We start from the raw sequence: 13,006 nt of genomic DNA on the forward strand, positions 1-13,006 counted from the left end.
AGCAGCGGCTGAATCTGGAGCCAGGTCCGACTTACATACAAATTCAACTTAAGAACAAACCTATAGTCCCTATCTTGTACGTAACCCGGGGACTGCCTGTATTGGGAATACTATGGCTCTGCCACACCAAGCCTATACTCAAAAGGGACCAATAACAACTACATGGGGGCCACAAATATGTTTGGCACCAAGTCCACAAAATGTTAATCTGGCCTAGATGGCAAGAGGCAAGAGAAGATCATGTGCTTTGATCTCATGTGATGAGTCACATTTTTGTATGAAAACTTTGATTTGCAGTGGACAGAGCTATGCTCCCTAGTAACTTCTAGGTTTGCTTACTCTTCAGTCCCGCTTGTTGAAAGCACACTATCCTTGCCCATATGTTACTGTTGCATTATCTCAGCAGCATCAAGCCAGATCTTTTGCAGCTTGTATTATCTAAAATTGCAGGCATGACTCATTCTTGTCCTTCCGCTTGGGTGCAAAAAATCTTCAGTGGTCTTAAAAAAGTTAGTTCCTAAATTCACCTTATAAGTTGTTCTCTGATCAGTCCAGAGCCAGTGCATAAGACAAAGAGTGATTCTTGCTCCCCCATCCATTGAGGATTCTGCTGTACTGGGGTATGTACAGAAGACAGACAGCATTCTGTCTTTCTGATCTGCAATTTCTCTTTACTGCTTTTCCCCTCCATCTGTCACTCTTAAAGTGTCTCTCTATCCCTATCTTTGTATTTCTAACTTCCTCTTTCTTTTAGAGAGCTAGAAAACATTGGGTGGGAGAGTGTGACAGGACTCTCTAGATGGAGTCATCCAACTCCCAGTCTTGGAGCAGGATTGATTTCAGTATGTACAAAGCATCTTTTTACTATCCACTGTATATATTCTGAGAGGCAGCTTTATCATGTGGCCAGGGCAAAGTTCTGTCTTGGCTCCGTGGCGTATCAGTGAAAGAGGTTACTCCATAGCAGCACTCCTCTGGAAGGATAAGGGACCTGCTAGTGCAATAAAAAGAACCGGGGTGGTCTTTAGATGGAATAATAGTGACCTGTGATTTGGCCACTGCAGGAGCAGGCTGTTAGCCTCAGTGCTCTAAAGGGTGTGTAGTTTGTACAGTAACATTACCTCCTGCCTGCACACTTGGCATTTATTACTACAGGTACTTGGTAAGGAATAGTGAGCCTTAGTTTCTATTCCAGCCATGTCACTAACTCCCTGGGAATGTCATTAAAAGGGCATTTCTGCTCTGAAAAGTGGCATTGTGAGGCCCACATTGACCATCTCTCAAGGATTTCCATATCAAATGCACTCTGGTGACAATGAAAAACTTAAAAACCAACAAATAGTTTAGTAGTAACCTGTCACCTGAAGGAGTGGGCTGTGCCCACGAAAGCTCATGGTAGCATCTATATGTTTTGTTAGTCTCTATCTAAGGTGCTACTAGACTATTTGTTGGTTTGTAAGTTTTTCCTGTTACAGACTCACACGGCTACCCCTCTGAATCTGGGGACAATGTCCTTTTTTCTGACTCCCCACTTAGCAAACTGAAGGCTTGTCTTCGCGCACTGTGCTATACAGGGCACAGCTGCACCCACACAGCTGTGCCAATGCAGTGCTTATGGAAGATGCTCTATGCCAACAGGGGAGCATCTCCTACCAGTGTAGTTAATATATCTCCCCAAGAGGTAGTAGGTCTATTGGTGGGAGAAACAGTCAACACCAAAATCTAGGTCAATGGGATGATGCCACTCAGTGCTGGATTTTTCACACCCTTGAGCAATGTAGTTATACCAATGTAGGGCTGTAATGTAAACCTAGACTTGCTCTGGGATCTCAGAAAACATATCTCATATCAGTTCAAAATGCTACTTGTCCTGCAAAGTCTCATTGACCACGTCACCCACCTCCCCTTTGTTTCCCTCCATTGGCTTGTCCTTCTTCCATGTATCAAATATAAACTACTAGCAGGTGAGGTCCGTCGTTGACTGGGAAAAGTCATTTTGTATAGCTAACACAGGAAAATTCAAGAAATGAAATATGTCATAGAATTGTTTATTAATGTGCTTGCAAAAGGGATGTAAAAGAACAGTTTTATATTTGTAGGATTTCAACTTCAAACATTATTCATTTTATTGAATAATTACCACACATAGGGTATGTCTACACTTGCCCCCTAGGTTGGACTAGGAAGGCAAATGAAGCATACCAAAGTTGCTAATGAGGAGTAACAGTTAATTCGAGGGAGGGGTTTTGGATTGGACTACTGCGTCTACACACGGCAAGTTAAATTGGCGACCGGCCGCTAATATGCTAATCAAGTGCGGGATATTTAAATCCCGTGCTTCATTAGCAACTTCGATATGCTTCTTTGCCTCCCCAGTCCGACCTAGGGGGCAAGTGTAGACATACCCATAGTAAATTTGAATCAGAAGCTCATAAAGATTCCATTACTCTTTCTGTAACTAATTTGAATTATTTTTTATTTGTAACAGCAAACATTTTCTTTGCACTAAAATGGCAGTTGAACAGGTGACTCAATTTTAATTTTGTTAGCAAATATTTTTATGAACTCTAATCATAATAGTCATAAGTTTTTTGTGACGAAAACCAAAAATAATTATTTAAATCTTTCACCCAACATATTCTGGTGTAAAAAGTAGTGCTTTCAGCTAATTTAAGTGGCAGGATTGTTTATGCAAAATTTGGTATCTATAAGTAATTGTTAAGTATGGCTTTATTTTGCACAAACAATTCACAAACTCTTCAAAATATATAATAGACTACTCTTTATTTTGGCCCTCTGCTGCTTAGCCCTACCTTAAGAAGCCTTTATTGGCCATTTTCCTCAAGCACCTTTGTGCTTTTAGCTATGCTGCCTCTTATCTTAAGAGCAGCTTTCCAAACATAGTCCATATTGTCCCTACTTTAAACTCACCCTTGCTATGATGCCTAAAGCTCTCTTAACAATGATGGTGATAAGTGCTGTTTATTATATTAATCATTATTGTTTCATTGTGTATCTTGGCCTCCCTTCATTTGTGTTCCATCCATCTTTTGTCTCATGTTATAGACTGCAAGTTCTTTGGGGGCAGGGCCTGTTTGACAGGGCAGTCCTTACACATATGCAGAATATGCAGCTGTGTAGAGCACCCAAAAATCTGGGGCACCAGAGGCTTCAGTGTCCACCTACTCACCTCCTTCTGTCCCTGTTCTGTGGCTTATACTTCTTCTGGAAAGGATCTAGTTCACTTAAAAGTGAAAAAGCCTGCCAGAGCTATTAGCAGAATATTGAACCTGTGAAAGAGCCATTCAAGTGGTAATGCAGTCATTTAATAGGTATATATTGTAAGTTTCTGCATTTACTGTGTTAGTCTACAGGCGCTTAATTTAAAATTACATTAAAATATTTCATTAGCATGTGGCTGAAGGCTATAAAATCACATTAATAGTAGGGCTGCATAAATCCCAAGGATGGCCCTGCTGTTTGATTTTCATTGTGTGTGTCCCAGTGCCTGATTGGCGCTTAGTTGCTACTATAACAGAAATGTATAATGATGGTAATACAGAGTCTGTCTGAGTTCTCTCCCTTTCATGCTTCACTAGCAATAGTAAAAATGTTGCACTCTGAATTAGACCGTTAGTGATTGTAAAGCAACTTCACTCTCTGCAGGTCATGCCCTCAGTGATATTTCTGGGACCTGAGTCTCTTCATTGGTTTTGCATAGGTTTAACTGCCTGGAACGGTAAACTATTATGCTAATGCACAGGAAAGAATAGAAACAAGTGCCCTCTCACGAGTTGGTTTGAGTCTGCTAGGGCAATGTTTTTCAACCTTTTTTTTATAAAGTACCTCTTTAAAAAAATTACTCCCAGTGCCTACAGTTTTCAGACACACATTTTTTTTTCTACCATTGCAACACATTTGTTTAAACAACTTAATTGTAGATGGGCAGGCAATGAAATTTTGGGGTGTAAAAAGTACAAAAATAATAAATAATAAAGCACAGTACAACTTAAAACAAAAATTCAGTTTTCTCCAAATTTCAGTTCTGTTGATGTACCCCCCCAGACTTCTCTCAAGTACCCCTAAGGGTACTCATACAACTGGTTGAGAAACACTGTGCTGAGAACATGAGTAAGAAGCTGTCAAAACTATTTTAGTTATTAGACTGAGTAAATCTGAACACACCCAAGCATTGGGGGAGAAGGTGTTACATTGCTGCTTTTCAGAGTAAAACCATGCCTCTTTCTTCATCTGGAGATAATCATAGAACTGGAAGGTCAGAGGTCATCTAGTCCAATCCTCTGCATGCCTGCAGGACCAAATATCTAATGATAACTTCTGACTTATGTAAAGGTCTTTGATATCTCTTGATAAGAAGTACCAAATACTTTTATGACTCCATATTCCAACTTCTTTTCTCTCAATATCCTGCTTTTTTTTTACTACTCTTGTTCTATCCATCTATTTCTTGCTCTTCATTCTGTCTCTCCCCTTCCTTGGAATAGTAGGAGCTGGGGAGATGCTCGGGATTAAGCTGCATTGTCTAGAAGTGGGGAAGAAGGAAGATTTATGCAAGACTTTTGCTGGAAATGTCTCCTTTTGTATGGAATTGCTGACTCAGTCATTCTAGTTGTAACGTCATGGAAATAATTGCAAAACAGAGGCTCATGATAATACAAAAATTGCTTTCAAAGCATAAACCTAACTAACTAGTCAAGAGAGAAGAAACCATTTCTATTTTAAAGAAAAGAGGAACTTAGCCTGGGTTTTGCAATAAAGGGGAGAATTATATATATTGTATAAAAGCTTCAGAGGGGTTGGCGAGTTAATCTATATAGGATAAACTTAAAAAACAACAAATAGTCTGGTAGCGCTTTAAAGACTAACAAAACATGTAGATGGGATCATGAACTTTCGTGGGTACAACCCACTTCTTCAAATGACCCAAGTGTTGGAAGTCCAGATCCAAGGATAAATAAGGGTTATTAACTACTCAGTCTTTAAGATGCTACACTGTTGTTTTTTAAGTTTTTCCTGTTGTAGACTCACTCGGCTATCCCTCTGAAGATTATCTACTCAGTCATTTTTTCTCTTCCCCCCTGGTTCCCCTTATTTATCCTTGGATCTGGACTTCCAATACTCCGGTCATCTGAAGAAGTGGGTTGTACCCATGAAAGATCATGATATATTGTATAGAGAGTTCAAAGGAGATGAGGGACATGAAAGGATTTAGGATGACCGGGAGTGTAAACAAAAGGTAATCTCTACTTGAGATAGTGCTGTTATTAAAGGCAATTTTGGACATAGGACAAGCTTAGTGCACTCAGACTTACACAGTGGCACTAGGTCCACCACTAGGGACGAGACCACATAGAGATGTGTGATTTTGTTACCGCCTTTGCACTTGTACAGCCAGGTCTTCCTGCTCAGGTAGGAGGAGAGACTTGGACTTTCATATTTATAGTCCCATATTCAATCTCCAGCTGACAACTCACACCAGGATGGCTTCTAACAAACATAAAGGGTAATCTTGGTGTTGGGCACAGATAGCTGGGAATGGGGTGTGTGAATGACATACCACATTATCATCTTTTTTATTTATTTATTTATTTATTTATTTAGCCACCAGTATCTAAAGATTATGTCTCCACTCCTGAGTAGTAACAGCACATACAAAACAGATGATGGTGCTGCTCTACAATATACACTCGAAATCATTGTTTCCCTCATTATCTTCATTCTCACATTTATCCTGGGCCTCCTGGGCAATGGCTTGGTGATCTGGGTGGCTGGCCTGAAAATGAAGCGGACCGTGAATACCATATGGTTCCTGCATCTTGCTATTGCTGACTTCCTCTGCTGTATGTCTCTACCGTTCTCCATCATTCACCTGATCCTCCATGAGCACTGGCCATATGGGTACTTCCTCTGCAAGGTTATCCCATCAGCCATCATCTTCAACATGTTTGCCAGTGTTTTCCTCCTCACTGCCATCAGCATTGACCGGTGCCTGATAGTGATGAAGCCAGTGTGGTGTCAGAACTACCGCACTGTGAGGCTTGCATCAGTGACTTGTGTTTGCATCTGGCTCCTGGCCTTTGTGATGTGCTGTCCTGCCTTCCTCTACCGTGAGACCTCCAAAGATGCATTTGGCAAAACTGTGTGTGTTTACAATTTTGAAGGTGATACAGATTATATGGATTATGGCAATAATTCAGTAATGAACTATGACTTTCTCCCAGATGATTATCCTAGGGAAGATCCAACATTAGTGGCTGCTGGAACTTATGAAGGCATCATTTTCACTCATCAGCCTCCAAATGAACATCCAGATTTCCGGACAGCTGTTCACACCAGGGCCTCTAGTGAAATTAACACAAGCGCAGCATCTTCTGTAGTATCAGCCATTCTCAGTGCCTCAGCTGACATGAGTTCATCCACTGATCATCCTGACTCTGAGCTAACTGAGACTGCTGTCAGCTCACCTAATGTTGGCATATCTAAATTGTCCAGTGTCCTCCACTCAGAGTTATCTGAAACTCCTGGTGGTTTCTCGTACACTAATCCTCCTGGCAGCCTTTACGATGGTACTGACTTACTAGAGAACTGGACTGATAACTTCTCCGCCAGCAGTCTGTCAACCACCAAACTGACCATCACTATTCCCAGGATTGTCTTTGGCTTCCTCCTTCCCTTTAGCATAATGGCAACTTGCTACATTCTTATTGCTACCAAGATGCATGGAACCCGGTTTACCAAGCCCCGTGGTAAGACCCTGAGAGTGATCCTGGTTGTGGTGGCTGTATTCTTTGTTTGTTGGGCTCCATTCCATATAGTTGAGGCATTGTATCTCCTAGCTATGCCAGGAACTAAATTCAGGGAGGCCGTGATACTGTGGGACCACCTCTCTACAGCACTGGCCTATACCAACAGCTGCATCAACCCATTTCTCTACGTTTTTGTGGGGCGGGACTTCAGGCAGAAGGCCCGCCAATCAGTGCGGGGCATCTTGGAGAATGCCTTCAGCGAGGAAGTTACACGCTCCACTTTCTATTCACGGGACAAGACCAAGAGTTCAGCAGAAAGGGAAATCAGCAGCAATATTCTCTAAAATGGGACTTCCAAGATAGCATTGCTAAGGCAGGGGGAGAAGTTTGTCCGTCCCACCTCCCCCTTCTCCATGGCTGTAACTTTTTGCTTTAGGATAGCAGAGCCATAACAATGTTATTAGACAATAACCTGTACAGCATACTCACAGGGACTGGGGTAGTACAGAACAGGTCAATCTGCCATTTAATAGCCTCCTGAAAAGAGGGGCATGGACATGCCAGAAAGGAATCTTCTGATGAGACACATAAGGGAGGAAGAGAGCTCCATACTTTAGAGAGAAACCCAGTTGTGAGAAGATGTGTGGTGGAATTAGGTAATTACTCCTTGACGGTACTAAATAAAAATATGGTTGTAACGTAGAGTATATATGTACTACATTTCTTAAGCATGTATCACATCATCGATATCACCTAAATTACAAGGAGAAGTTATTTGGCATTTCTCCTTGGAATTTGCTGTCAAACCTTTCCTTTCTCTTAACTCTGGGTTCACCTGGGACACTGAATCTTTTTCACAGCAGTGCCCAGCAGGAGTTGCATGAGTGGACTCAGGGAATTTTAGTTTTCCTCACAACAATGCATTGTAGCAGACACCCCTAACCTGCTCATCAGCACTGGAAACTGCCTTGCATGACAGTATTCCTAGAGTCTTTCCATTTCAGTTAACCATGGCCCTCCTCCCTACTATTTCTGTCTCCAAATGACCATTTCTATTATTTGTCATGGCAGCTCAAGGAGTTTCTTTATCTCAGCTAATACATTACTGCACCAAATCAGTAACCAAGGTAGAAGGGGCAATTTTCTGAAAAACAACCCTCATGCTGGGGACATGGGTTCATTAGAAATACGACCCTCCTTTCTGGCTTTACGCTTGATATTATGGCCTGAGTTATACTGATGAGGAAATTAAGGTTGATCTCGCCAATCATGGAGCTGTCACTACTGCATCTAAAACTGCTGGACATGCAAGCAATCCGAGAGTGTCACCCAGGGGGTAACCCTGGAGCTGAGTCACCCCTTCTGTACAATTCCAGAAGTAAGAGAGCATGGAAAGCAGTTTGCCAGAATTCCAACTGTGTGCTTGTTAATTAGAAATGAGAAAAGACTGAGAGATATCGAGGAAAGTGGTCACACAAATACAGACAGTGCTAGAAATACTCATGCACACACACACACACAGGGCCGGCTTGAGCCATTCCTGTGCCCCGGGCAGCGGGCGCACGACACATGCGGCTCCGCTCTCAGGCACACAGCGCATGCGCAGCCCCGCCTTCTGGCGCTCTGCACGCTTTACAGCTGCAATCGGGCGCACGGCGCCTAATTGCAGCTATAAGGGGCACCACACGGCCCCCAGCGTGCGGCGCATGATGGCAGCTATAAGGGGTGTTGCGCATCCCCAGCCCTGAGTGCCTGATGGCAGCTATAAGGGGTGCTGCGCGGCCCCAGCCCTGAGTGCACGCACGAGCCAGCCCCATCCGGGAGTGCGGCGCCCCTTACAGCTGCCATCAGGCGCCCCCCCATAGGCTAGCCCCGCCCATAATCCGGCCATGCACACACACAACCTGCTGTTCCCTTCAGGGCCAGAAAGTTAGAGATGGGCTAAAGTCAGAGTTCTGATCAGATACACCAACGCTCAGAGTCTTCCAGATCTGGAATTCAGCTAGACATGCAAAGTAAAAGGTGCACATGGAAAAGTTTTAAAGAAAGGCCGCACTGTCTACACGCATGGGTACTACCAGGTCTCCCACATCTCTGAGTGAAGATAAATAGGGCACAAAACAATGGTGACGTCATGGGTATGTCTAGACTGCATCCCTCTGTCAGCAGATTAGGCAGGTCGACATTGCAAATGAAGCAGGGATCCCTTATGCCTCCTGCAAGGAGGTTTACAGGATCTGTTAGAAAAGGCTTTCTTTCTTGACAGATCCCCCTCTAGACTGCCACTTTTTGCAGACAAAGTACTGAGTCAGCAAAACGCGACAGCCATTTTTATGCAAATTAAGCCCAGGATATTTAAATCCCTGCCTCATTTGCAATGTCGACCTGCCTAATCTGCATCCCTCTGCCGACAGAGGGATGCAGTCTAGACATACCCAATGATAGGAGGTATACTGTATACCACAAAGTAGGAAGGGGGTGGCTGAGGCATTTCTGGAACCACTAACAGAAATATCCAAAACATGAGTGACTGGTAGCAATGAGGGATTTTTAACTACCCACATATTTGTTGGTAAAGCTGCGAACCTCAGAATTCTCATAAAATCTTGGAATATATTGGGACATCTTTTTGTTTCAGAAGGTGGATCAAGTAACAAGCAGGGCAGCTATTTTAGCCTAGATACTATCAGGAGGAAGTTGTTGCAAATTTGAAAGTAGAAGGCAAATTGGGTGCAAGTGATCATGATATGAGAAATTGAATGATTCTAAGGAAAGGAAGGTGCGAAGCAATGGACTTCCAAAAGGCAGATTTGGATAAGCTCACAGAACTGGTGGACAGTTAATGTAATGACAATATTTAGAAAGGGTGTAAGAGTTGAACATGGAAATTGCAGGCCAGCAAGCCTCACTTTCAGGCAAAGTGGTTCAAACTAATTGTCAAACATACAAATGAATGTGCTGCTGGGGAAGAGCAAACATAGCTTTTGGAAAGAGAAATAATGCCTCACCACCAAGGTTCCCTGTAAGCTGCATGGCTGTGCAGCTGTTTTCTGAGCTCCATTGAGAGGTTCAGAGCTCCCGCTTCCTCTCTCCTCCGCCCTCACCACCTTCCTGCTTTTGCACCTAGCCTTCCAGTTGGGGAATTGTCTGGGCAGGGATCCCATTTTTCCCTGTGTTACACTCCCCTGCTGCCCACTCAGTTGCCTGTTGATTTCTATGCCTGCTACTTCACTCATTTTATCCAGTTTGCAGTCCTCCCCCCGTAGTAACAAGACAGCCCCTCTATCTTCTCCTTCCACTGTGCTTTCCTACTTTCACCCTGTCTGCAATCAGATAATTATCTCCTCCAGTGACAGCAATGCCAAATGTCTCCCTGCACTGTCACTGAAAATGGGAAACACCTCCCCCACGCCCAGTTTCAGCCATGTCTGATCACTTTAGGGCCCCTCTTTTTTTTTAATAATTCTGGTAAGTTCCATGCTTGAAAAACTTCCCTGCAGGAAACAGGACATGCACAGTTTACATGTGCAGAGGCTGCAAATGGGATGGGAAAATGTTTTTTTGGTTGAATCGACATTTGGTAAGGATTTTGGGGGGAAGGGAAAGAACCTTGTGAGGAGACATTGTGAGAGATGAAACACACGCATAGTAGGACAAGATTTTGGAAAAAAGAGGAGGGTGATTGGGAAGCTATGTGTTGCCTTTGGAACAGTGCAAGCTGGAGCCCCTGGTAAATTTGTTCTGTAGACTTTATCTTAGGGGAGTTAAGGGAGAGGGGACTTCTTGGAGTTCTGTTGGAAAGGACCTGGGGGGGAAGGAGACTTGGTCTGTCTGTGTGTGCGCGCACACTTGCATTTCAAACAAAGTTTACATAGGTGTTAAAGAAAGAAAAAGTTTCTTTAAACAGAATTTTTTGGAGTGATGTAAAGATATAAAACTGATCTCAGTGATTTTGTTAAACTCGTGTTACTAATTAATACATGGTAAACTGTACTGTATTAAAGACAGAACTTTGCTATCTGGTAGAGTTCTGGCTCTCATGAGTCAGAAGGAGCAAGTATTAGGTGTGATGCTAGCTGTTTTGTAGGATGAAACCTTATTTGCAAGCTCTTTGAAACATGGATCTGTCTACAAACCCTGAAGCCATGTGTTAGTTTGCTCTGGGGCTTCTACTCTTTGAGCTGGTGACACACACAAGGACTGTGTCTACGCTGGCATGAATTTCCGGAACTGCTTAAAACGGAATACTATTCTGTTTTCAGTTTTTCCGGAAAAGGAGCATCTACATTGGCACGCTGCTTTTCCGGAAAAGCCCTTTTTCCGGAAAAGCATCTGTGGCCAACGTAGACGCGCTTTTCCGGAAAAGAACCCCGATTGCCATTTTCGCGATCGGGGCTTTTTTCCAGAAAAGACTACTGGGCTGTCTACACTGGCCCTTTTCCAGAACAGTGTTCCGGAATAAGGACTTATGCCCGAGCGGGAGCAGAATAGGTTTTCCGGAATAGCGGCTGATTTTGTACAGTAGAGCATCGTTGCTTTTCCGGAAATTCAAGGGCCAGTGTAGACAGCTCGCAGCTTATTCCAGAAAAGTGGCTGATTTTCCGGAATAAGTGGCCCAGTGTAGACACAGCCAAGGTGAAAGTTTCAAACCAGGAAAACTTGTTTTTACAGGTCTGTTTCACTTGTATTTGTATAATATGGATCCTAAACATTCCCCAGATAAATTGCATAAGCCAAAGAGAATGTCTTTTACCCTCCTTTGTAGTGCTATTAAATATTGAATTAATATTTGCAAGGAGAGCATGACTATTTCTGGTTGACTCAAAGATTTGTTTAGCATCTTAAAGCTGAGCTATGTGTGGATAATATGCATTTTGGTGTATTTACTAGCTTGAGTTGTTAGAAAGGATGATAATACATGTAATCCGAGGGCACTGTTAATTTTCCTTTTATTCGACTTCATATTAAATAAACATCATAAACATTGCTCCTTGTTAATTATTCCTTATTTTAATATATTCCACACCTATGAACTTATATATATATAGGGTTTTTGTTTGTACTGGTGGGTGCATTATCCACACACTACCTCCATAGTGGTGTTGCACATAAGAAATTTTAACCTGCTCAAGGATGGAAAATGTTAGAGGGAATATGGCTCACCAATCTACTAGAATTCTTGGAGGGCGTCATCAAGCATATGGACAAGGATGATCCAGTGGCTCTTGTGCATTTGGACTTTCAGAAATTCTCTGATAAAGTCCCACACCAAAATCTCTTAAGCAAAGTAAGTAGTCATGAGATAAGAGGGAAGGTCCTCTTATGAATGTAAAGAAAGGAAACAGTGTAGGAATAAATGGTCAACTTTCAGTGTAGATATACTGGGGGGGCAATGTTTCCTATAAGCTGTGCGCTTATGTGGCCACTCAGAAGAGATTCAGATACCCATCTAGCTGATTAACAAAGGCACCCACAGCTAGGTTCTGTTTCCACTGGTGGTGCATATCAGCACATGACTCTGTGCACATAAAAATTTATTTGGCACAGAGATGGAAAAGACTAGGGAACACTGCTGGGGAGACCAGTGCTGTTCAACATATTCATAAATGATCCGGAAAAAAGAGTAAACAGTGACATGGCAAAGTCTGCAGGTGATACAAAAATCATTCAAGGGAGTTCACTATAAAGTTGACTGCAAAGAATCTCATAAAAGTGGGAGACAGGGCAACCCAAATGGCAGCTGAAATTCAGTGTTAATAAATACAAATGTAGCCACCACCAAGGCAGATTTGAACCTGGGACCTTACTCTAGGAGCCCCTACCCTCTGAGCTAAAAGCCAGCTGACTCCCAGCCCATGCTGTAGAGGTCTCTTGATCTTAACTGTTGCAGTGGTCTAGGTGCCACTTGCAGTACTCAGTAACCACACTAGGTGTGTGGGTTACATAAAGTTATGCACGTCAGCAACAGGCAGATAATTAAAAATGTAAACATTTCCCATGACATTTGGGGTACTTTCATACTGCCTTTCTGCTGTGCATAATGCAGACTGACTGGTCTACATGAAGTGTAAAGGCTCAAGAGTGCAGCTCTTCAACTAGCTGCTAAGACTACCTTCCTTGAAAAGGGTCTTGATTTCATATCTGACTTTTGTAAAGGCAGATACAATAGTTCTTCCTCTCTCCCACCAGACTATGCAGGAAGGTGCTAAACCCTTACAATAAAGCTGACAAATCTCAGA

At 42.8% G+C, this 13,006-nt stretch overlaps 1 protein-coding gene across 2 annotated transcripts; it reads left to right on the plus strand.

The window, feature by feature from the left end:
• The first annotated feature begins 345 nt into the window (after positions 1–345).
• C3AR1 (complement C3a receptor 1) lies at positions 346–12,612 on the plus strand. Of its 2 annotated transcripts, none has more exons than XM_006119921.4 (2): positions 346–620; positions 5,630–12,612. In XM_006119921.4, exon 2 carries the CDS (start codon positions 5,642–5,644, stop codon positions 7,109–7,111), a length of 1,470 nt encoding a protein of 489 aa, XP_006119983.2. In that variant the 5' UTR covers positions 346–620; positions 5,630–5,641; the 3' UTR covers positions 7,112–12,612. The 2 variants fall into 2 exon arrangements, with proteins under 2 accessions (XP_006119983.2, XP_075757994.1); XM_075901879.1 differs by having other exon boundaries at positions 352–620; positions 5,623–12,611.
• The last annotated feature ends 394 nt before the right edge of the window (positions 12,613–13,006 follow it).

The sequence above is a fragment of the Pelodiscus sinensis genome, chromosome 1, assembly GCF_049634645.1.
Source record: "Pelodiscus sinensis isolate JC-2024 chromosome 1, ASM4963464v1, whole genome shotgun sequence".
Classification (NCBI taxonomy): Eukaryota; Metazoa; Chordata; order Testudines; family Trionychidae; genus Pelodiscus; species Pelodiscus sinensis.

What these genes read in the sequence shown, in the direction of transcription:
- C3AR1 (XM_006119921.4), top strand. Translation starts at nt 5,642, where the DNA reads ATGTCTCCACTCCTGAGTAGTAACAGCACATACAAAACAGATGATGGT.